Below are 26,786 nucleotides of genomic sequence, written 5' to 3'. Positions count from 1 at the left end.
AAATTATATATGTGTGTGTGTGTGTGTATGTAAAATCTCCTTGGCTACACACTCATATCTCTACAACAATTAGAAAAGTAACAATACAGATACTTCAAAACATCTTTTCCTGTAGAGAAAAATGTTTAATAAGGCTTGACTGTTGATTTTTAAGCACTTAATATAAGCCACATATAGTGCCAGGTTCTTGTGATATAAAAATAAAAAACAAAACAGAATGAGCAAATAAAAAAACAAAAGAGAGGTCCTTGTCCTTCATGCCCTTCCTGGTCTCATGGAAGATGTATATACACAAACTCATACTTTCAATAATGTACAAAGTACTAAGGGACTGTAGAGAAAGTAGCAGCTGTGTCATGGAATGAGGCAGTGTTAAAGAACACTTCATTGAAATTGTCCTCCTCAAGCCCACAGTGATATGCTAACTGCCAAATGCAATGAACATTTTTCAGACTCAACTCCAGAAGCCTTGTGTTTTATATACAACTGCCACTCACTTCTTCCTTGAAACTCTGATCCCGTGGCTTCTATAGAGCACTCTCTGCTCTTTCCTGGTATTGCACCTCTTTATCTTGGGTCACTAGTTCATTCAACAGAAACTCGCTGAGTATCTACTATGCCCCAAGTATTATCCTAAGCACTAGGGAAATGAGGCAAACCCAGTCCCTGCCTTTATGGGGCTTACAGCAATCACTTACTAGATTCAGGCCATTTTTCTTTCTCTACTCTTTGCTCAACTTTACATGATACCAACTTTAATAGCTTAGATAGAATAAACAAGGGGGAAGTTAACATTGATTTATATCCCTCATGGTAAGGTTTTATTTTGTTTTTACTGGCACCACAGAGTTGCCTTGAAAATACATTAGAGAACTCCAGGGCTAAAAGAAAGCCTTTTTCCCCCCTGTGTTTCCTTTTGCTTTTAATAAATAATAATCTTTTTCCCCAAATGACATTTTTAAAAATGTGAACTTGGTTGTATTTAGCCTTATTTTCTGGTGTATACTTGTTTACTGGCTTATTATACTATCTCACTCACCACAAGTACGGACTTTAAGTGACACACTTGCCACCTTACACCAGATTGCCATATCACTATCTACTAGCTCAATACGGTACATAAGAGAAGAGGGCTAGTTAAATTATGGACATCAGATGTCTACTCCCCAACAAAGTTAAGGAAACACTGAATTCTCAAACAAGAAAGCAGTATTCTCAATAAGTATCAAATGACAATAACCACTGGGCAATCTACTTCTATTTCAGCCACAGTATTTTTAAAAAAACAAAGTGGAAATCCAATTTAGACACTTTTTCAGAAACACTCATTTAACTCCTTTGCCTTAAATCACATGTGAACAGATTTTACTTAAACAAGATTACATATTTACATGAACGAAAAAACGTCCATATGTATTGTCAAGTGAAAAAAGAAAATTGGAGAACAGAATGTAAACATATGAATTCTTTTGTCAAAAAAGAAAAAATATATGATATGTACAGAAAAAAGGCCAGTGTGTGACAGGCAGGGCGTTCTTTCTGGGCACTATGGGAGGGCTCTGGCGTCCAGGATGGGGTATAGTAACGGATTAATCCAGACACTAGAATTCTGGCAACCTCATGCATCAGAAGAGTGATGACCCTGTAAACAACTGGACTTGAAGGATCAGTAGCAGCAGGTCGTGCATCAGACCAGATGGAAAACATGGTACCCGTTAAGAATCACATCACTGAAGTCACTTTTAATGCAGATGTGCATGCAAGTCTCCAGTGGAACTTTATATACCTCAGCAAAGAGAAATATATGTAGTGTCTGGAGAGACTGCACTGGAGTTTTATAAAGCTAAGAATCCTCCTGACAAGCCAATAATTGGAATTTCTACATACTATAGAATATGATAAAAATACAATAAAACTGTTTAGTACAAAATTTACTACCAGTGTTTTGGTAGGTACTGATTTCTGAAAACTCATTTCTTCTAAACTTCAAACATTTCTTTTTCATTGCTTATAACAACTATGCAGAGGTTTAGAGTCAAACCAAATGGAAATCTGCTTTAAGATTAGAATTTGTTGATTCTCGATTCTTAAAGTGGAACTCATTCTGAGATGAAAAGATGCTGTGCTATTACTCTATTACAGAATTTAAAGATTATGTTTAACAGTATGCTTATTAAAGCCAAGAAATGCACCATTAGCGTCTATTATAGGTAACAGAATAGAAATATTAATAAACAAATACCTTTCTATAACTTCTAGTGCTTCTGTTTTGAAGAACAAAGCCTTAATCCACAAGAGGAAGTAGATATGCCACTGTTTTTCTATACTGATCCTGAATTTGCTGAAGATCCAAGAATGCTGAATGTTGATCTCATCACTTTCTTATACATTTTCTGAAGCAAAAGAGGGGCACAAGTGGCCAGTTTCAGACTATAACTGAAGTCAGCAACTAAGTTGTGCTTCAAATTTGTCACTTTTTTAAAGTATATTTTATTGGTTATGTTGTTACAGTAGTCCCAATTTTTTTCCCTTTGCTCCCCTCTGCCCAGTACCCCCCTTCTCTCTAGCAATCCCACCCCTCCTTAGTTCATGTCCATGGGTCATGCATATAAGTTCTTTGGCTTCATACTTTCTGTATTACAGTAGTCCCTCTCTATATCATGGTTCACTTTTCGTGGCCTCGCTGTATCGCGGAATTTTTTAAAATATTATATTTAATCATTTATTGCAGATTTCTCACTATATCGCAGATTTCGCGATACTGTATACGTATGTTGCTAAAGTTACATAGGTTTAAGAGTGTAGAATAAATGTAAAGTTCCTACTCCATGGGGGGGGGGTCTAGAATGTAATACCCGCGATAAGTGAGTGAATACTGTACTCTTAACATCCCCGTCTATTTTGTACCAACCAACTATGCTTCTTAATCCCTGAACCATTTCCCCATCTCTCCCCCACCCCCCTCCCAGCTGATAACCCTCCAAATGATCCCCATACCTATGACTCTGTTCCTATTCTGGTTTGCTTAGTTGGATTTTGTTTTTCTTTTTTATATTCAGTTGTTGATACTTGTGAGTTTGTTGTCATTTTAATGTTCATAGTTTTGATCTTTTCTTTCTTAAGTAAGTCCCTTTGACATTTCATATAATGGCTTGGTGACGATGAACTCCTTTAGCTTTACCTTGTCTGGGAAGCACTTCATCTGCCCTTCCATTCAAAATGACAGCTTTGCTGGATAGACTAATCTTGGCTATAAGTCCTTGCTTTTCATCACTTTGAATACTTCTTGCCAGTCCCTTCTTGCCTGCAAAGTTTCTTTTGAGAAATCAGATGATAGTCTCATAAGCACCCCTGTGTAGGTAACTCTCTGCTTTTCTCTTGCTGCTTTTAAGGTTCTCCCTTTATCTTGAACCTTTGGCATTTTAATTATGATGTGTCTTGGTGTGGTCCTCCTTGAATCTAGCTTGTTTGGGACTCTGTCCTTCCTGGACTTGTAAGTCTATTTCCTTCGCCAAATTTTGGAAGTTTTCCTTCATTATTTTTTCACTTAAGCTTTCAATTTCTTGCTCTTTCTCTTCTCCTTCTGGCACTTCTATGATATGGATGTTGGCACATTTAAAGTTGTCCCAGAGGTTCCTACGCCTCTCATTTTTTTCAATTCTTGTTTCCTCATTCTGTACTGGTTGACTGTTTTTTCCTTCCTTATGTTCCAAATCATTCATTTTAACCTTGGTTTCCTTCCCTTCACCACTGGATTTTCCTTCGTTTCATTTGGCATAGCCTACACTTCTTCCCTTATGCATCTGCCATACTTAAACAAATCTGTCACGCCTGTGAGCATCTTTATCACCAGTGTTTTGACCTCTGCGTCTGTTCGGTTGGCTATCTCCTCGTCGCTTAGTTCTCCCACTGGAACCTTGATCCATTCCCTCTTTTGGGCCATACTTCTCTGTCTTCTCATCTTGACAGGCTCCTGTGTTTGTTTGCCTCCGTGTCTTAGATAGAGCTGTTGCTCCTGTTACGTTGTAAAGGGCAAAGCCTTAGTGATTTGTCAGTACAGTGTAACCCGTTCCACCACGTTGTGGCACTGTGTGGGGGGCAGGTCTGAAGGAACAATGCCACTTGCTCAGCGCTCACCCCTTTTCCAGGAACTTCTCCCACTTCCTTATGGGGCTGACACCCCTCTAGTTGTTGCCCTGGCCATTATTCCAAGGGTGGGTGGGTCTGGGGATATTCTAGGACCACGGGGGCCCTTTAAACAAGCGGACTCTACTGAGGGACAGGCAATTTCTTCCTCCACCCCAACCCCCACTGGTTTGCACAGTCAGAAGCAATGAGGCTTTATTTTCCCCAGTGCCGGAACCATGAGCTGTGCAGTCTGGTCTCATGCTGGGTGTGCTCCCCAGGTGTCCCTCCCCACTTTTTAAAACATGTGACTGCACTTTCCACTGGCCTACCACTGCAACTGCTGCTGCCACCGCCACACCGCGTCCTCTCTGCCCCAGCTCCGTCCCTCGTACCTGTTGGATGAGTATTTCTTCTTTATATCTTTGTTGGATTTCCATGCAGCTCGATTTTCTGGAACTTCTGGTTGTCTCTAGTTCTGAGGTAGTTGTATTCCTTCTTAGTTGTGGATGGAAACGCAGTGTGTCCGTCTAAGCCTCCATCTCAGCCGGAATCAAATTTGTGATTTTTGAAAAATCATGTATCTTGTCTTTTCAGAAGAAAAACATTCTACAATAATGCATTCCATCATATTTTATGCTTTCTATTTTAAATATTATATACTGATGTTTTTCCTCCCAAACTAATTTGCTCTACTGAAAATAGAGAACAGGTTCCACTTGTCATAAGGAATCCACATGCCTACTTAGAATGTACGACTGTTCAAAATCATACTTTACCAAATAGTATTAAAAGAAACTGCTTTGTTTCGTGAATATGTAGGCATGGACTTGATGGTTCAGCTTAATTCACTAGTCCCCTTCCAAATTATTAGCACTTCATACTTGTTAGCAATAATTTTTTTTAATGCCTCTTGTTGTCCTATACTCTAGGTCAGAACTTCTGACTGTATTTCTTTTTTCAAAGATTGCATTTATTTATTTATTTGTTTATTTATTTTTAGAGACAGGGGAAGGGAGGGAGAAAGAGACGGAGAGATATATCGATTGGTTGCCTCTCTCACGCCCCCAACTGGGGGACCCAGCCTGCAGCCCAGGCATGTGCCCTGACTAGGAATCGAACCAATGACTTTTAGGTTCACAGGCCGGAGCTCAATCCATTGAGCCACACCAGCCAGGGCCTGACTATATTTCTGAAACAGCTGGTTACTACTTTTTTTCCCATTGTGTACAGTCACTGTTTTAAAAACTCAAAATGGAAGAGGAATCACTAAGCCGTAATAGTTTGCCCAAAGATTGTATTTTTATTTTAGATGTGACTATTTTTCCTTTAATATCTAGGGCAATTTACATTCAAAGTACTAATTACTTTGAAATTTTGGTATCCTGAAAATACAAGTATCTACTAGGCTTCTAATATTTCTTGTGATAGTTTCAAGTCCCTGAATGTTAAAATCTAAGTGTGGGAAATGAGAAGATTCCTGATATTAGAAGTTCTGCAATGAACAAATGCTGTATAAAAGATGAGTTGAATTGTTTTAAAGTTAAAAAAAGAAAAGAAAAATGTCTAGAATGCTTCATACAAAACCTGATCCTGGCTACTCTGGAGAATGGGATGGAAGGAGGAAAAGAACAGAGATTTTTCTTTTTTCACTTCATATAATTCTATATGGTTTGGTGTTTTAAAATAAGCATGCAATTTTCTATGATGGAAAATTTTGGTTTAAGCTACATACTTGAACTTCACAGAAATAATTTGACTGGTAAAGATTTTCAAACATTGGTAATTCCCAGTGTTTGGAGAGACTGTAGGAAAAAAGGTCTTCTCCATCACTGTTATATAGGTACAACTTTTTTGGAAACCTTTCACAACACTTATCAAAATTTCTGACAGAAATATACCTACAAGCGCACGATGATGGTATCAATGAAATATAAAATTAGTAAAAAGCTGCTTGTAAATCAGCATTTTAGAAATACTTTATAAATGCCCAACAGAAGAATGACTATATAAATGATGATACATATATATGGAATACATTAACAAAATGACAGATATGTACTAACATAAGACAGAATCAGCAAAGTTGTCATTTCTCCCCAAATTGATCTATAGGCCTAATTCAATTCCTATCAAAATCCAGGCAAAATTTTTTTAGATACAGACAAGATTCCTCTAAAATTTATGTAGAAAGGCAAAAGAAAAAGAACACAATTTAGAAAAAGAATGAAGTCAACTGTAATTAAAAAATGATTTAAAAATGAATAAAGGGAGGGGAAATCACTCTACTTGATTATAAGAGTTACTCTATGATAGTGCGTAAAGGGACACAAAAGATCAGTGGAACAAAATAAACCCAGAAATAGATCCACACACTCAACTGGTTTCTGACAAAGGTGCTAAAAGCAATTCCATGGAGTAAGGACAGTCTTCTCAACAAATAACAATAGAGCAACTGGACATTCACAGGAAAACAAAAAATGAACCTAATCCTCAACGTCACACTGTATATAAAAATTATTTCAAAATGGATCATGGATTTAAATGTAAAACAGTACAACTATAAACTTTTCAAAGAAAATATGCGAGATTCTTTGTGACCCTGCGTTAAGCAAAGAATTCTCAGACGTATACCAGAACAACATAAAAAGAAAAACACTGATATATGGGACTTCATCAAAATTAAACATTTCTGCTCTTCCAAAGATATTGTCAAGAGACTGAAAAGACAAAACACAGACTGGGAGAAAATCTTTGAAAATAATTTATCTAGTAAGTAATGTATACCTAAAATATAAAAAGAGTCCTCAAAACTCATTATTAATAAGAAAACAACACAGTTAAAACCAGGGCCAGGAAATGAACACACACTTCACCAAAGAAAACACACAGATGGCAAATAAACACATGAAAAAATGTGTAACATCAATAGCCATTTGGGAAATGCAAAGTAAAACCACAATGAGCCCTGGCTGGTGTGGCTTAGTGGATTGAGTGCCGGGCCTGTGAACTGAAACATTGCTGGTTTGATTCAAAGTCAGAACACATGCCTGGCCTGTGGGCCAGGTCCCCAGTTGGGGGCCTGCGAGAGGGAACTGATCGATGTACCTCTCGCACCCATGTTTCTCTCCCTCTCTTTCTCCCTCCCTTACCCCACTCTCTAAAAATAAATAAATAAAATCTTTCAAAAAAAAAAAAAAAAAAGAGTACAAATTAAACAAATAAAAAATAGAAAGCCAAAAAAATAGGCTAAAGAATATATAAGTATTTAGTGTATGATAAAGGTAACATTTCAACAAGTAGAAAAGGATAGACTATTCCATAATTAGAACTTGGACACTTTGGCTAATTATTTGAAAGAAAAACTAAGTTAGATATTTACCTTATACCTTACTTTCTATTTTTCAAAATTGATAAGCATGCTAATACTTAAAATATTATAAAAAGGGTGTAGGTAAAAGTAGCGTTACAGTTTTAAGTTCATTCTTGTATTATTACTTATTAATTATTGTATTATTTTCCATCAAAACTGTAAGCCTACTTTTGCCCTACCCTGTACATAAAAATGAAGTTTCTCTGTGTCAGAAAACACTATAAACCAAATTAAAAGGCCTGAGCATGATGGAGTAACTGCTACTGGACTAGTCTTCCCACTGTAACTAGAAAATTGGAAAAAAACATTATGAAACAACTGTTTTCAAACACTGACCAAAGGAAATGGAAATAAAGAAGGGAGCCCTACAACTGTCCATGGCTTTCCACTAAACCCAAGCAAGGCACAGTAGTCTCACTAAACTACAGAAACAGTGTCTTGAAGTCTGAGGAGGCTAAGACAGCCAGAAATGGCATGGCAGAACTGGAGAGAAGGGAGCTCCGTGGAAAAAAACAAGATCCACAGAGAGACTCCCTTGAGCCTTTGGCTAAATACTAAGCTGTACATGTACAGTGATCCCTCACTTATTGTGGGTATTACATTCTAGACCCCCTGCGATGGGTGAAAACCTGTGAAGTAGGAACCTTGGATTTATTTTAGTATTTATATATATTTTAAGGCTTTATAAACCCTTCCCACACACTTATAAACCGTTCCCAGTCCCTTATTAACCTTTCCCACTCCCTGATTACAGAGAAGGAAAACTCTGACTCCAAAAAACCTCCGCTGCCTTGCGGCATACCTCTTCAGGGAAAAGGCTAAGGGAGTAAACCCCGACAGAAAATCCGGAGCCGGAGTCCCTAAGGCGGTTTGACGTTGTAGTCAACACCGGCAACTCCTGCGGCGCACCTGAAGCCAAGCTGTATTGACTCCGTCTTTCCCTTGGACCCTTCAGCTGCGAAGAGAGGGGGGGTCTGCTGCATGGGCAACAGCAGACCCTCCATATCACCCTGCCCAGGCTCTGTAGCTTCAGCTTCACTGGAGAGGACACTCCAGCGTCATCGCAAGATGTCGATTCAACACGGGAGGAGACAGATACCGTGTCACTCCCGAGTTGGACTGCACAGCCATTCTCGGCGGTGCAGATAGACTCTTAAGAAGCTACACCATCGTCTCTCGAGACGGACGGCTGCCGACGACGACGACGACTCCCTGATTAACCTTTTCCACACTTTTATAAACACTACTTATGTTCTTAAACATATTCTACACTCTTAAACCTACGTCACTTTAACATATGTATACAGTACTGCAAATATTAACAATACAGCAAAAAATAATTAAATATAATATTTTTTAAAATTCCACAATACAGTGAGGCCGCAATAAGTGAACCACGATATAGGGAGGGACTACTGTATAGGACAAGACTCCACAAAGGGGCCTATAAACAGAACAGCTATCAGAGCTAACACAGGGTTGGGAGTTAAACAAAAGTGGGAAAACAGCCTTCTTCCAAAAATATTTTGTAAATTTATTTTATATCTAATTTAGATTGTACGGTTCCACTGAGCATTCCAAAACCTCAGGCTGTTTTTATGACATATGACCTACCTATCCTAGATCCACCCTGAAGATGGCTTCTTATATAAGAGTTGATTTTTGAGTTTGAAGAGCACTCGAAGGAGGAACTTCCTAGACAATTCTGTGGGAAAAGAGACCTCATCATGAATAGCTTGGCACCACCTACTGGTATAGACAATGCAGTTCATTTCAAATTTAATCAAAGTAGCACGGTCTCTCTCTGCCTACTTATGACCTTATGGCTTTGTTAAGACTGGCAAAAAGTTTGGGTTGGGTTTTTCAGAAGGGATTTCTTTACCTGTATGACTCTCCTTTCACTGACAAGGAATGTTGCATGCCTTTTGAGACTATTGCAAATAGCTCCAATCCCAAGTTTTTGGTTTCCCTGATTATTAATATTCTTATCTGAACATAAACAGAGGCTCTGAGACGGACTCAGTATCTATGGAGTAGCTGGAGGCATAAGGGTTTGAACTCTATTTAAAAAGTGTGCAGTTGCATCACCACCACCTAAGTACAAGACAGTCCTCTGACATGTACTGCAGACTTCCAGGTGCAGATGCAGGGGTTTTTTGTTTTGTTTTCTTTAAAGATTGTATTTACTTTTAGAGAGCGGGGAAGGGAAGGAGAAAGAGAGAGAAATATCGATGTGTGAGCGATTACATCGATTGTCTCTTGCATGACCCCAGCTGGGGACCTGGCCCACAAGGCAGGCATGTAGCCTGACTGGGAATCAAACCAGTGACCTTCCAATTCACAGGCCAGCACTCAATCCACTGAGCCACACCAGCCAGGGCCGGGTGCCATTTTATATGAAGTGTCCTTATCTTTTCTACTTGTTGTCTAATGACTCTTAATCTTGGTGCTAGGCATTCTAGTTATATATAATATACCTCATGGACTACATATGTGATAATAAAGGATAAGTCAATTAAGGTACATAAAATACTATGGAAATATATGCAGTGTAATATTATATGTGAAGGATTTGAAAGGAAAAGAGTCAAAATAATATTAACTAATGATACCATTCTAGTAGTATTTTGGTCAGTAAAAATATTTTACATAGAAACCGTAAAGCAGGAAATAGACTCAACATGAACTTTACTATGAATTCAAAACAAAGAGGCAGGTTTGTATCTGGCCAAATCAATCAAGTCTGAAGCAAAAGTACTATTATTTTGGTATATTGCCCAATAGTAGGAAACACCCCATATGCACCTTCAACTCCATGATGGATGTCCTTTTAGTACAAAAGATGTCACATTTCACATTATATGACACCACCCAATACTAACAGCCCTAATCAGAAGCTTCCTATACCCCCATGCACTGGTTAAGGGAGGGTGATGTCAGCCTTATAGGCTTCTCCACTGCTGCTACCAAATCATTATTTACTTTCTCTTGGGGAAAAAAAATCCCTACTTTGAGGCTTCTTTTCTTCTATTCCAGAGGTTGATAACCAGCTGTCTTGGAGCCAGATTTGGCCTGCAGATAGCTGTTTTTATTTGGTCCCCAGAATTTAAAAAATTTAAACTATTTGCAATTACGTAAAAATTGGGATGCAAAAATGTCACACACCAATAAATTCCAAACAACAAAAATAAAAATATATCTAGGTTTTCAACTTTACTTGAAACATTAAGATACCTAGCAACACTGGATAGTCATTTCCTAAGGACAACAATCAGAGGAAATCAAGCACACTTCTCTTCAGATGGAATATGTACTTCCAGGTAACTATAATCCACACCTGACCTACTTCACTCATTTATATTACTTGCTCGGCCCCTCCCTGTAGGCCACCTGAGTTTGAGATCTCTACTCTTGGCCTTCACTCAGCATCAGGAATCCACTCACATACACCAAGGGGTTCTGTGCCTGGCACAATCTTCCTTTTGGCTCCAAATCCCTCCAGTAATGGTGGGATACTCTTAATTAATGTTCAGAGGTACTACCCACCCCAAATCCTTGCAAATCTTCATTCTAATGGTTTACATCTTTACTCCCAGCCAAACATATCCATGGCTATATCAAGAAGGTTGTCTTTATCGCAAACTGCTTCGCCTCTAAAAAGTTTCAGTTCCAATATCATTCTTTGCCATCACAGCCCTGTATCTGCACAGTTTTTTCATTCTCTCTGACCTCAAGGACACTTACAGGCCCATTAATTTCAGTCTCCCAATCTATCAAGCCTCTCCTGGTTTTAGTTTCTTCCCTAACTAGCCTCTGTGCTATAAAGCATAGGATCATTGTAATATATATTCCTTCATCAACAATTTACTTGAAGATGGAGATTGGAGGATATAAAATAATTTAGTAAGAAATTTGAAACATGTTCAGGTACTAACAGATAAGCCTAATACAAAATTGGCATGCATTTTAAAGATAAAACATGAATTGCCAAAGAAATTTCAAGCTTTTGTAGAGCTGCTTTGGGATACTCTCCCCAACCAGAGACTATGTAAGTCACAATCCTCTGCTATAAAAAGCCCTTTGGTGACAAAGTATGAGAAGTTCAAACTTCAACCTTATTTTCTTCTTGCTAACACCTTCAATTCTCAATCTTTCTAACACATCAAGAAAACAAAGTCCCAATCCTGAATCAATTCTGTCACCTGCCTTCTCAGTTCCCTAACTTTGTTTGATGAACAATGACAAAGAAAATTACCCAACAATTATGCAACTGTGATACTGCAAATAAAATTAATGGTCTCCAACTTCAGCTGGACCTTCAAAGGCTGCTTAACAGTTCTGAAATGTCCCCAGGTCAGCTCCTTTTCAAATTTCCTACAACAGATCATTCAAACCCTTACCTACATCGCTCTTCAAATTCTCTCTCTTACCATCTCACCCACTCTCAGCATAAGACCCTCTTTCCTACCTTTACAGAGAAAATGAGAGGCAACTAGGCAGAAGCTTTCTCGGTGTCTATTTTCCATAGGGACCTTATCTCATATCCTTATTTTTCTTCTCTTCCACCTACACAAAGGTCCCCTTGGTCCAATTGCCTTAATCCCCTTCAACGATATTGATTACAGTCTTCCTTCTTCCCATCACACGCAAACTTTAGTCTCCGCTTTCTTACTTCCCATTCACTGATGTCCCCTGCAGTCTGGCTTCTGATTCCATCACTTCACTGAAACAGCTTTTCTAATAACCATTCTCTTTGGTCTCCTCAGTAGCACTTGATTTCTTCTTGTAGACATCTTCTTCTCTTGGTTTCCAGGACATTTCTCTCTTCTTGTTTTCCTTCTTTTATTCTAGTCACTCCTTAGTACCCTTCATCTGATCCCTTAAACATAAGACTTGTTGATTCTTCTCTCATCCTATATTCTCTCTTAACTGAACAGTGGTTGTTAACTTCTTTGGGTCCACATACAACTTTGATAATCTGATAAAACTATGGTCTTTCTATCCAAAAAAACATATAGCCATATTTTAATACAGCATCAGAGGGTTCAAGGAATGTACCCTATTCCCTATTCGAACTCACCTACTTACATTTTTACGTGCTGATAATTTGAAAAAAAAAATCCATATTTACAGTATAAACTTCTCTCCTGAGCTTTGAACCTGTATAGTTAACGATCACTGAAGGTTTTCACTCAGGTATCCAGCCTCAATATAAAACACTTCTCTAAAACCACTCCTCCTATATTTCTTATTAGTTGATGGCACCACCAGTTGTCCAAGTCATAATTCTGGATGTCATCTGATTTATCTAGTCTTCCAAAAATGGAAATTTAGGTTTTTTAAAAAAGATTTTTATTTATTTTTAGAGAGGGAGGAAGAGAGGGAGAAAGAGAGGGAGAGAAACATCAATGAGAGGGCAGGGGAGTGCAACGGGGGAAAAACTGGGACAACTGTAAAAGAACAACAATAAAAAAAGGCAAAAAAACATTTTTTTAATGAGGCATAAAGGAATTAGAATAAAAGAGGACTGAAATTTAAAAAAAAGAAACACCAGTTGGTTGGTTGCCTCTTGCACGCCCCAACCAGGAACCTGACCCGCAACCCAGGCACGTGCCCTGACTAGGAATCGAACTAGCAACCTTTTGCTTTGTGGAACAATGCCCACTGGCCAGTACCAAGCCCTCAGTGTTTCTAACTTGGATTGTTGTCAATAGTTTCTTTACTGGTCTCTGTACCTCATTCCTTTTCAATCTAGTCCTCAAATAGTTTCCAGAATGATCTTACTAAATTCCTGATATGGCCCTCTTTCCTTTTAAAGGCTCAGTATGACATACTACACCTTTCATGACTTGGCCCCATCTACCTTTAACAACTAATCTCTTACCACTATAACTAGATCCCAGTCTGCACTCTAGCCAAACTCAACTACTTGCCCTTCCCTATCCAAGGCACTCTCATCTAGTTTTGCATTGGTCCTCTCTGCCTTGAACTTCTTCCCTACCCTTCTCTACTCGACTATTTGCTTAGCACAGTAGGTGATCAATAAAGAATTGCCAGTTACTATGATCATCATCCTTCAAAATTCAGCTCAAAAGTCACTTCCCCTAGGAAGAGTATCCTGCTTTCCATACCAGTAGAAATCTTGGAAAACATACAAAAGATGAACTCTTTATCTCAGAAATAACCACTGTTATCACATTGATGTGTTTCCTTAAATATATATATTAATCCTCACCTAAGGACATGTTTATTGTTTTTAGAGAGATGAAGGGAGAGAGAAACATCGAAGGGAGAGAGAAACAGCAATCGGTTGTCTCCTGTACGTACCCTGACCGGGGACTGAATCCGCAACATAGGTATGCGCCCTGTAACGTTTTGGTGTACAGGATGACACCCCAAATAAACGAGCCATTTGGCCAGAACTATATCTTTCTTTAATAGTATAACTGAGATGAAACAAACAGTTTTGTGTTCTGCTTTTCTCACTTCACATTGCAAGCATTTTTGCCATTTGATTTTTTAAAGAAAAAGAACTTTCAATCTTTATATAATAATCCATCACACAGATGGCACAATAACTAAACATTCCCTTTAATTAGCCATTCAGGTTATTTCTCATTAACATAAATAACATTATCATAAACATCTTTGCATCTCTGATTAGGATATATTATTATCCTATTACCATATACTAAGCACTCACACGCATCATTTTATTTAATCCTCACAATAGCCCTCTGAGAAGGTTACTATTAATTATTCCCTTTTTACAGATGGGAAAGCAAAGGCTAAGTTACTTATGCACAGTCACATTGCTATGGAGCGGCAGGGCCAATATTCAAATTCAAGCCTAGTGGATTATAAAGTCTGTTCACTTAACTATGTTTAAGTCTCTCTCAATGCCGCTAAAGAGCTTTTCAGAAACGTCTTAAAATTTTGTATTGCCAACAGCAATATGCCTCATTAGCATTGAATACATTAAAAAAATGCTTATCTAATAGGTAGAGAAAATGGCACCTTTTTGCCCTGGCTGGTATGGCTTAGTGGATTGAGTGCCAGCACATGAACTGAAAGGGCGCTGGTTCGGTTCCCAGTCAGGGCGCATGCCTGGGTTGCAGGCCAGGTCCCCAGTTGGGGACATGCGAGAGGCAACCAATCAATGTTTCGCTCCTTTTCTTTCTCCCTCCCTTCTCCTCTCTCTGAAAATAAATAAATACAATTGCTTTTTAAAACAAGACAGCTCTTTGGTTCAATTTGCATTTCTTTGGTTACTACGCACAATTGAATATTTACTCATATTCATTAGCTATTTAACTTTTGTCTTCTGTGGTTTGTCCATCTGCCCTCTGCTCATTTTTCAATTAGCATCTTCTGGATTTTTTTGATTGCTTTACATATGAGCTCCTCCTATCTTTAGCCTGCCATCACCAGGCCAAGCAGCCTTTCTTAACACTCTTGCTTGTACATCATCTGTCATAATCATTACTGGATCTCTGTGAGCCTACCAACACTTCTATATTACCAGAATTCTGGCTGATTAGCTTTACGTGTTTCCAGGAGGCAATAATGGAGAGATAACTGACCTGAAAAAGGGCATTTCCATGTTCTAATTTCCAATGAGCAATAAGAAAAGCACGAGGGAGAAAGTACATTCTTTTAACCCAACCCAGATGGAACTAAATTGGAAGACTCATCTCCCACCACTTCCCTTAGTGAAATATATAGGTTCTAGTCAAATACAGTTACACAAACTTGCCCTGTTCTTTCATTCCTCTGTGATACTGAACATTCTGTTCTCTATGCTGAGAATGCCCATTTCCTCATCTGTCTTTCTAGTTGTCCCCTCCCTAACCTCTCCTTCCTCCAATTCTCCATCCCTTCTATCTGGCAAACTTACAGCCATGCTACTCAGGCTGCTGAATAGTGCTAGAGAAAAGTTCTACAATCGTGTGCATTTTTAATTGAGACTTCAGCATGCTAGTCAGTGCTCTCAAATGCCCTTAGCTCCCTCTTCTATTTTGCTTAATGAGTCATATGGGATCATCATTTTGCTGCTAAATTCCTCCAGTGTCCTCCCACTTAGGATAAAGTAAAAACTCTTAAGTATGGCAAATGGCACACAGGCCCTCCACAATTTGACTCCTATAAACCTCTCTACATATAACCAGTCATTCACCAACATGTATACTTAACTGCAACCCCAACGACTTATTTCATAAGCCTATAATGTAATTTCAGTCCTCTGCGCCTTTATATATTACTATTCTCTCTGCCTAGCAGAACCCATTGATCCTTTCGAAAGCTTAAGACCTGTTTCTAGAAAGCTTCTTCTAATCCCAACTCTGAATTAGATACCGTGTTTCTGTGTTTCCTTGGCACTCTGCATGCATCTAGCAACAATATTTAAGTTCCATACTTTTTCTTTTCTGTTTTCCTAACTAAACTATAACCAAGTTGGGGGCAAAAACCATATCTAATTTGACTTTGCATTTGTAGCATCAGTGCCAACACATATTAGGTGCTCAATAAGTTATTCAATCAGTTCATATACTGAGCAAAAACTCCATGCTCTGAGGAAGCTCACCACGGTCTATAAGTCACACATTTCCCTAAGCTCCATCTAAGGCCCTGGGACATAGGTGAGTTTTCATATTATAATTCAAAGTCTAAAGTTACATCTACTTGATTTTTATTCTTTTCTCACTTTTCTGTGCTTCCCAAAGTTCAAAAAAAGTAAATGTACACTGCTTTTTCATCATTCAAAGTTACTAATAAACTTTAAAGAACACATACACTAAAATATGTGCCCACTTTAAAAAAGGCAGAGTAAGACATCTGACTGATTCTGCTGACTATCACTGCTCAAGTCTTCTTTATGCACTTACATTTTAATAATGCTAACTAATGTTAGATGGATAGATTAATGGAAAGAGAAAAAACAAGGAGATAGACCCACCATTGTATTTAACACTGTTGGCCAGGATAAGGTTGACATCATCTAGAAAGCTCTCTCGACTCTGATACTTGTGCTTGGAGATATTCTGTGATTAAAAGAATAAGGCACTCAGATACACAAAGTTACTTAATTCCAAAAAGACATCTTAGATCAAATCACTGACCTTACGTATAGTCTCTAAATCCATTGGACTGACAATTACTTTGTAATAATCTGGAACAAACTTCTTATTAACTGGATGATGAAATGGCCAAGACTAATAAAAAGAAAACATGAGAAATTAAATAAAAACCATTCTTTATATTGGAGATTCTCAACCTTCATTGGGCCACAGATATTCCTAAAACTCCAATGGAACTATAGACCATTTTCCCAGAAAGACACATCATCACACAAAACTCTGTGTGTAACTTGAGAAATTTACGTATCCCTTTAAGGGTTCCCATACCCTGACAGAGTAAGAATCCCTGCTCTGTACTCAGAATTAAAATTTCTTATTCCTTAGTCCCATCCAGAAGTTTTAAACTATTACACATTCACAACATATGCCTACAACACAAAAGAAAACGTAGTTTTGAATTCCTAGGCAGATCCTTGCAGCGAAATGGTACATAGAATCAATACAGTAGCCCTGTCACAGTTACAAAAGACAAAAAAATGAAACAAAAGACAACAAACACTGGGTAATTATAATATTCTCATTTTTCAAGAAGCAACTCTAAATCGAAAGCTTCTCATTAGCTGGCATATTAATTTCTCTCCAGGGCTATTTAGAAGCATTCAAAGCGTGAATGTAAACAATAAGAAGAACCTCTCTATATCCACAGATTCCTGGCGTCTTTGATTTCAATGATAATGTGCGCACAGAGCAAAAAGTCAGTTTTTAAATTTGTATACCAGTTTGAATTGACAAACCCCATCCTCCAGACTCCCTGACATACATACATATCAACACCCTATTGTCCTTACCTTTTCCCTGTACTATCTCCACAATATTTAGCACAGAGATCACTTACATCTGGAACTGCCATCATTTTCTGGGTGACAATATTGTCCAGAATAAAAGAAAATGCCACTTGGTCATCATCATCCAACAAGGGATTGATAGCTTTCTCTAAACGAGCCAATTTGTCTTCTTTCTGTCATGAAACAAAGCAAAAGACAGGCAGTGATTTCCCTGAGTCTGATCACCACCAAAAATTAAGGATGATTTTAAGATTCAGTTGTCTATTGCCCTTGCCTCAAAAAGTCTAAGTATGAATTGTCAGTTATTCAGTTTCAGGCAAAAACTACAGAGAAACAATATTCCAATAAAAGGACCAAAAAGGATGTACCAACCACTCCTTTAGGTATTTTGTGTTCTACTCTTACAGATCACCAAAAATACATCCCTGGGTATCAAAAACTTAGCTTTCTTAACAAAAATACATTAACCAAGTTAGGTTCAAATATCACACTGTTTTTTGCTGTAAAACTATTGCTGAAAACCCTGAAAACATTACTGTTGATTAGTGACTTTTGTGTAAGGGAATCTAACCTAATAAAGTCATTTCACACTGTTTAAGGAAAAAGTTTATGTACCAGTTGCTCCACATACTCACCAACACTTAGTACTGTCAACTTTTTAAGTCTTTTTAAATATTAGCCCTTCTGGTGGGTATGTAGTGGTATTTAATCATGGTTTTAAACTTACACTTCCCCAATGATCAATCAAGTTGAGAATCTTTTCATGTTGACTATCCTCTGTTATGAAGTGTCTAATTCAATACTAGTATCATTATCATTATCATCATTGGATTTTTGTAAACTCGTAAGGTACCATATTTGTTTTTTTGGTAAGAAGATGGAATATAGATAATGTTTTAAAAACCAAAAAGTCCTCCCTGCCAAAACACAGTCTCTTAGCTACAGATGGCTTCCTGGAAAGTCATTTCCTTTGGCCCTTTCTTAAGAAATATGTGGGTTGCCCTAGTTGGTGTGGCTCAGTGGATTGAGCGCCAGCCTGAAAACCAAGGGTTGCCGGTTCAATTTCCGGTCAGGGCACATTCCTGGGTTGCGGGCCAGGCCCCCAGTTGGGGGCATGTGAGAGGCAACTGATCCATGTTTCTCTCCCTCTCTTCTTCCCTCCCTTCTCCTCTCTAAAAATAAATTTTAAAAAATATTAAAAAAAAATAAGCACCCACTCTTCCCTTATCTAAATAAAATTCTTTAAAAAATAAATGAATGAATGAAGAAATAAAATCTTTAAAAGAAGAAAAAGAAATATGTGGGTTCTAGATTTTAATCCTAGCTCTATTATTTAATAGTCATGATGCCCAGGACAAGTCATTTTCTTCTACGGACCTCAGTTTTTCCATCTACAAAAGGAAGGATTGGACTATGTAAATTTCCAAGGTCCTTTCCACACTCTAACATACTAAACATCTGCTCCTTTCACATTTCTCCACTCTTCCTTCTGTTTCATCCCCTACTTCCTCAACCCTGCTACCCACCAACTTCTAATTCCACTACCTTTCTCTCATGTTAAAGTCTTACCTCTTTGAGTTTTTCATCACAGAGATCCAGCATGGATTGAGAGATCTGGGTCAATGAATGCTTCGGCCCTAAATCATAAAGCAACAAGAAGAGATGAAACTGTTGAAAACAGGAGGCAAGAGCCGCCAACACTTCTCCAGACTTTTACCTCATTTATTTAAGCACTGAATATGTGCCAGATACAAGGCTAGCTGCAGGGGTTACACAGATATACCAGTCTTGTCTCCATTTTAGTGCCTAACGAATAGTAGATACACAACAAATAAACTAATTTTAACTCTTCCTTATTTGTGTATATCCACACATAGTAGTACTACAGTTGATACTACCTTTAACAATACCTTGAAAATGATACTGTGGATTGGGAATGACAATTTGTTTAAGGATGGCTAAAGAGATCAATATGTGATTTAAAATCTTTCTACACTTAGCACATAGACTTTGTGACTGCAATTTTTGTTTGCAGAACTCATGGTTTGTAATGTCCTCCCAACATATGGCTAATCTAAAGCCTTTCTCACAAAAGATCCTCCATCCCACCTCAGACTTTAGTTTCCCTGAAATCCATAACAAGACCTTAAGAAAATCCTCAAACTGATTTCCTACACACTCCCTGCTTATGGCTGTCCTAATTTAAACTCACCAGGATATTTAAAACATTTTCATCTAGACAGTAATTCTGACTACTTCCTTACAGTACTTCTTTGCTTATCTTCCTCTGTCTATTCTTTCGTGTAAGTGTTCCGCAGAGCCTAAACCTCAGCTCTTTTCTCAACCACTAATTTATCATTCATTTGTTTATTAATTCAACAAATGTTTAATGATGCGTTTAATGATGAGAACAATGAGAAAATAAGACGTAGTTTCTACCTTAGACAATTCTTGATTTATTCAAAGAGAATGACATGAATATAAATCATTGTAAGACAGATTTTGAGTGCTTAAAGAATCCATGAATGAAATAACAGAATGTATGTAAATATAGACTAAAGAATAAACAAGATCAGCCCTATGCTAGTAACTGTTAAACTGGGTGAATAGGTGCACTAAGATTTATTTACTGTCCTTTCCACTTCTGTATATGCCTAACTTTCCATAAGAAAGCTTTTAAAAGTTGAGCATAAGTGTGAATAGAGTGATGTACTGGTTGCTATAAAATATGGAAGAGTTGCATACAGAATATGTTGTTTTTTACAACAATTAAATCTGCATACTGAGGAGTAGGGAAGGTTGACTGACATTTGAGCAGTGTAATTAATGAAGAGAAGTCCATCAGATAGACAGTAAGGTAGAAAAATATTCCCGAGGGAGGAAAAAGTGTGCAAAGGCATGGAAGTAAGCAAAATTCTTAGAAACATAAAGTAGTCCATTTCACAACAGGATCCAGAAGTAGTTTGATACAACTGGAATACAGGTATGTGTGGAGGAAAAACAGCAAATATAACTTGGAAGGCAGGAGGGGCCATATTGCAAAGGTCTCATAGGCGCTAGAAAGCCACTAAAGATTTAAGCTGGAGGATATTTTTTCAAATTTCTGTTTTAGAAAAAACCCTGTCAGCAGTGAAGAATTAAGGTAAGCAGCATAGGAAAGTTTAGAAGCTATTGCAAGAGGTCAAACAAGAGATGAGAAGGGCTTCAAGTAAGATAGTATAGCAATGAAGCCTGAAAGGAAGGGATGTGTTCCAACGAAACTCAGCCGGTACAATTTATGGGACTTAGTGATCTATGAGAGTGGAAGAGAAAGGATGGACTCAGAAATGACTTAACATTTCTAGGTTGTACAACTAGATGAATGACATTATCAATGTAAATAAGGCAACCATTAGGGCAATGAAAACTGGGTATGTTCAGTAGGCAATTGGATATATGAGTACAGAGTTCAGAAGACAGGTATGGGTTGGAGATAGTGATATCACATATGCTGGCTTCTTAAGTCTTGAGAATGAAGAGGGTAGGGAGGGATTAGATAAAGTACTCCTGGAAAAGAGAGGAAAAAAGTATCAAAGAAGGAAAAAGTATTCAACAGTGCCAAATGCAGCAAAATTCAAGAAAGAAATTTCTAAGCACATGCACAAACACGCAATAACGAAGAGAAATGCTATACAATCTCACTTATATGTGGAACCTAAAAAAAAAAAACAACCCACTTCCGGCCCAAATGGAGGCGTAGACAGACACACTGCATTTCCATCCACAACTAAGAAAGAAAACAACTACCTCAAAACTGGAGACAACCAGAAGTTCCAGAAAACTGAGCTGCATGGAAGACCAACAAAGATATAAAGAAGAAATACTCATCCAGACAGGTAAAAGGGGCGGAGAGGACATGGTGTGGTGGCAGCGGCAGCAGCTGTGGTGGCTGGTGGAAAGTGTCATCACCCATTATAAAAGCTGGAGGGACACCTGGATTGCGATCCCAGCCCCAGACCAAACCATGAGGCTCACGGTCCCAGCACGGGGAAAAATACAGCCTCATTGCTTCTAGCTGTGAAAACCAGTGGGGGTTGGGGCGGAGGAAGAAACTGCTGGTCTCTCAATAGAGTTCGTTTGTTTTAGAGGTCCCCACAGTCCTAGAACATCCACAGACCCACCCATTCTGGCAACCACAACCAGGGCAACAGCTAGAGAGGCGCCAGTCCCATACGGAAGTAGGAGAAGTGCCTGGAAAAGGGCCGAGTGCTGGGCAAGCAGCACTGTTCCCTCTCAGATCCCTCCCATACATACAGCACCACAATGTGGTGAAACAGGTCGCCCAGCACTGTCAAGTACTCTGGCTCCACCCCTTACAACGTAACAGGTGCGTCAGCTCTACCTAAGACACAGGCAAACACAGGACTCTGTAAAGTGGAGGAGACAGAGAAGTATGGCCCAAAAGAGGGAGCGGATCAAGGTTCCAGTGGCAGAACTAAGCGACGAGGAGATAGCCAACCTAAAAGGGTTCAAAACACCGGTGATAAAGATGTTCACCGATTTGACAGATATGCTTGAGTATAGCAATCACATAAGGGAGGAAATGAAGGCTATGCTAAGTGAAACAAAGAAAAATCCCCACAAAACCAATGGTGAAGGGAAGGAAACAGAGGTTCAAATCAACGATTTAGAACGTAAGGAAGAAATAAACAGTCAACCAGTACAGAATAAAGAAACAAGGATTGAAAATAACGAGGAGAGCATTAGGAACCTCTGGGACAACTTTAAATGTACCAACATCCAAATCATAGGGATGCCAGGAGAAGAGGAAGAACAAGAAATTGAAAACTTATGTGAAAAAATAATAAAAAACTTCCAAAATTTGTCAAAGAAAATAGACACACAAGTCCAGGAAGCACAGAGTCCCAAACAAGTTACACCCTAAGAGGACCACACCAAGACACATCATAATTAAAATGCCAAAGGTTCAAGATAAAGCAACAAGAGAAAAGCAGAGAGTTACCTACAAAGGGGTGTTTATAAGACTATCAGCTGATTTCTCAAAAGAAACTTTGCAGGCAAGCAGGAACTGGCAGGAAGTATTCAAAGTAATGAAAAGCAAAGACCTACAACCTAGATTACTCTATCCAGCAAAGCTATCATTTAGAATAAAAAGGCAGATAAAGTGCTTCCCAGACAACGTAAAGCTAAAGGAGTTCATCATCACCAAACCCTTATTATATGAAATGTTAAAGTGACTTATTTAAGAAAAAGAGGGTCAAAACTGTGAACATTAAAATGAAAATAAACTTACAACTAGTAACAACAGAACGTAAAAATATAAAAACAAAAATTCAGCAAACAACTAAATAGGAATAGAATCATAGGTATTAGTATCATTTTGGAGGGTTATCGGCTGGGAGGGGGGAAGGGGGGGAAGTCGGGGAATGGTGCAGGGATTAACAAGTATAACTGGTAGGTACAAAATAGACAGGAGGAAGTTAAGAATAATATGAAAGGGTGAAGCCCAAGAACTTATATGCACGACCCATGGACATGAACTAAGGGGGGCAGGATTGTTTGAGGGAAGGGAGGGTCCTGGGCAGAGCAGAGCAAAGGGAAAAGAAATCGGGACAACTGAAACAGCATAATCAATAAAATATACTAAAAAGAAGGCAAATATGAAGAAACATAACAAAACAAAGACTACCTTTCTAGGCATAAAAAAATAAATAAAAAACCAAACTCATGACAAAAGGTACAAACTTCCATTTATAAGATAAACACACACTAGGGATGTAATGTAAAACATGATAACTATAGTTAACGCTGCCATATAATATGCATGTAAGGCTGGGAAAAATTCTAATTTCTAACAGCTCCACCTAAATGAACCACAGATATCTCCAACTCTGTATTTTCAAAATCAACTCTTTCCCTCCCATTTTCCTTGCAATCTTGTTTTTAAGTATTTATTGTTGCAACCTGAATGACAGTGGGGTCTATCAAATTTATTCTTCACTTTTATGTATCTGGCATGCTGCTAGGCCATCGAAATACAAAAATGAACAAGACATCTCTAGCAAGTCACAAAGTGGTGGGACAATCAGACATATAAATAATTATATATAACAATAAAAGCTATATCAGCTGATTTAATTGTGCTAGAGGTGCACAGAAAACAAAAAATGGATATTCTGGGCAATTTGAATAAGTCTTCATGAAGTGATGGTACGAATTGGTCTGGAAATATGAATGGAAATTCACCAACAGGAAAAAAAGAGCATTCCAAACAGAGGGCAAAGACTGTGCAAAGGTATGAAAAAAATGGCATAGGATGTTCAGTGAAATGTACTGTTGAGTATAGCAGGAGTCTATAGTAGGAATGGGAGCTAGTCATTAAGGATGACACTAGATAAATGGGTCAGGCCTGCTGGTGAAAGGTCTTAAAATCTAGGTACTACTATTGCACCGTGTTTACAGATAAGAAAACTGTGGAGTGCCCTGGCCAGTGTGGCTCAGTAGATGGAGCGTAGGCCTGTGAACCAGAAGGTTGCTGGTTTGATTCCAGTCAGGGCACATGCCTGGGTAACAGGCCATGTCCCCGGTGGGGGGCATCCGAGAGGCAACCAATCGATGTTTGTCTCACACAGCCACGTTTCTCTCTCCCTTTCTCCCTCCTTCCCCTCACTCTGAAAATAAATAAAATCTTTTAAAATTAAAAAAAAAAAACAAAAAACTGAGGAGGCTATGAGCAGTTAAATAGCTTGTCTAAAGAAACTAAATTAGTAAGAGGCAAAGCCATGACTCATACTGTGTCTGTACTCTTAACCTCTACATTTATCTGTGAATCTGTGCTCAAGGATACAATGGAAACCACAAACTTTATCCTTTACATGTAGAAATGGTATTGTTTCACCCCCCTTTAAAGACTCAGGAAGATTTCTTCCTCCTTGCCTTTTCAGCTTTTAAGCAAAGTGGACATATAACATCCTCTATAATAGGTTTGTAGACCAAATAAAAGATTTCACACACAGCAAATATGGTCACAACCACATACTCTGCACAGGTTCCATCCATATTAAGTGTTTCTCCCTTCTTTTTACCCAAGCCCACTCCTTCCTTCCAGGAGTCCCCCATGCAACTGTTTCTTTTTCTTTCTTTCTTTCTTTCTTTCTTTTCTTAATCTTTTTAATATTTTATTTATTTTTAGGCAAAGGGGAAGGGAGGAAGAAAGAGAGGGAGAAAAACATGCAATGTGTGAGAGCCATACCAGCCAGGGTGCAACTATTTCATTTCAACAGATAAGACTCCAAATTCTCCAGAGGATACATTAAAAAGTGGTAATAAAAAGAAGTGATGTATCGCCCTGGCTGGTGTGGCTCAGTAGATTGAGTGCCAGTTTGTGAACCAAAGGATCACCAATTTGATTCCCAGTCAGGGCATATGCCTGCGTTGAGGACAAGGTCGCCAGTTGGGGACGTGTTAGAGGCAACCACATATTGATGTTTCTCTCCCTCTCTTTCTTCTTGCCCTCTCTCTAAAAATAAATTAACGCGATGTACAGTTGACCCTCAAACAACATGGAGATTAGGAGTGTTGGCCACCTAACACAGTTGAAGATCCACATATAACTTCAGTTGAACCCCCGCATATTTGGATTCTCACTGCTAGTTGATTCTTGAACCATGTGGATTTGAACTGCAAGGGGTCAATTGAAAAATTGCATGTAAGTGGACCCACACAATTCAAACCTGTGGTGTTCAAGGGTCAATTGTATATTAAATAACTAAAATATATACTACCTGATTTTCATAAGCCCAAAAGGCACTAATACATGTTAAGACCTTTCAGTCAATTCAACCTAGTCTGAATTTACAACTAGTAAGGGATATAAAGAAGCATCTGAAAGGCGACATCTTCAGTTAAAGAACAGATGATTCTTACCATTGTAGGTTGCACTATTTTTCACAATGAGCTCCAAATGCTCTCTGAACTCTTCCCGAGATGGGTAGAGGCGTTTACGCACATTTTCACGGAGCGTCTGTAAGTCCATTGGTCGAGTGATGATTTTGTAGTAATCTTTTACAACCTTTCCATTCACTGGAGTGTGGAAAGGGTATGTCTGTGCAAACAAGAGCCAGTACCATCCATAAACAAAGAATACTAGCCAGAGCCAATTCCTGAAGATTGTCTCTCATCTTACCTGTCTACCTAGCCACCAACTCTGAAAGGACTCTTTCTAATGGAGCAGGTCTATTTCCTCTACTAAATCGTTAAAAAGAAAAACCCACCCAAAAACTACATCCCAAAGAATTGGGAGTTTCACATACATAGGACTGTACTCTGCTGTCCTCTAACTGAAGTCACAGACAGAACAAAGAAAGAGCCTTGCTATCCCTACTGCAGATGTGAATGCAATGAACTCACATTTGGAAGATCTCTCATGTCATTGATGATAGACTCCAAGATGGATGACAATGTCACCATAGGATCTGTCCGGCGTCGGTGGATGGACTTATGAGGTCTCTAAGGAGAAACAAGGAATCAGAAACATCTGTAGATTAAAAAAACAGTATTTTCTTCTAGCTAGACAAATATAGTTTGGAAGTCTTATAATGAACAGTCCACATAATTTTCAGGGCAAGGGCAAAGGGAGAATCTAAGGCTGTATCAGAACCATGGCTTTGAGGGCTAGGGGAATCAAAGAGACTCTCATCTTGTCAGAAAGAAGCAATGCAAATACTCACATTCAGATAGTCACAGTGAACAGTGGTTCCAACTCGCCGTTTCTTCTTGGGAGGAAGTTGCTGTTTAGGGAACTTGAGAACCAGAGATTTTCTGCGAACCTCGTCGGCACTGTAATCAATAACATTTTCATAGTGCACAGTCCCTATTTCTAGTCCCCAGAAGAAAAGGCAACTAGAGTGAAAAAGTCCCAAGTACCTGACCCTGAACCTGGGGAGGAAAAAGCCAACCAAAGGCCGGACATCCACAATCTAAAGCTCAGATCAGGCCAGGTCTCACAGGATCTCCAAATTAATAAAAAGCTAGGCAAGCCACAACTTCACCTAAATTTCCTATTTAGAAGATAAGGAGACTAGGCTAAATGAATTTCAAGAGTTCTCCTGCCTCTAACATTCTATCTTAGGTTAAAGGGCTAGGAAACTTAACTTACTCAGAATGGAAATAAGGAAAAACTTAAGAACTGATTTTGCAAATAGACAAACAAACTAGTTTGACTTTCCCTCAATCATTACAAGCCGATCCACCCTCTTCCCTTCCACTGTACGGAATCAAGAGAACTGGGAAATTAGAAAATTTCCCTTACCTAATGTGCTTCAAAACATGACTATTACAGTATTAATAAATTAAATCAACAAGGAT

General features: G+C 38.5%; 1 protein-coding gene across 5 annotated transcripts in view; it reads right to left on the bottom strand.

Moving 5' to 3' along the window:
• The window catches only part of TAF1 (TATA-box binding protein associated factor 1), a 74,077-nt gene that overhangs the window by 15,670 nt on the left and 31,621 nt on the right, over positions 1–26,786 (bottom strand). For all 5 annotated transcript variants that reach the window (XM_090264885.1, XM_090264886.1, XM_090264889.1 and 2 more), the window contains exons 26-32: positions 26,150–26,258; positions 25,830–25,928; positions 25,347–25,524; positions 18,990–19,057; positions 17,471–17,593; positions 16,618–16,710; positions 16,455–16,539 (exon numbers count right to left, since the gene is read on the bottom strand). In XM_090264885.1, coding sequence (XP_090121011.1) covers positions 16,455–16,539; positions 16,618–16,710; positions 17,471–17,593; positions 18,990–19,057; positions 25,347–25,524; positions 25,830–25,928; positions 26,150–26,258 — 755 coding nt within the window. The remainder of the gene's footprint in view (positions 1–16,454; positions 16,540–16,617; positions 16,711–17,470; positions 17,594–18,989; positions 19,058–25,346; positions 25,525–25,829; positions 25,929–26,149; positions 26,259–26,786) is intronic.

This window comes from Furipterus horrens, unplaced genomic scaffold, assembly GCF_987537825.1.
Source record: "Furipterus horrens unplaced genomic scaffold, mFurHor1.1.pri manual_scaffold_17, whole genome shotgun sequence".
In the NCBI taxonomy this organism is placed as follows: domain Eukaryota; kingdom Metazoa; phylum Chordata; class Mammalia; order Chiroptera; family Furipteridae; genus Furipterus; species Furipterus horrens.
Note: the sequence above shows the minus strand (reverse complement) of the source record. Positions and strands in the feature narration are given on the sequence as shown.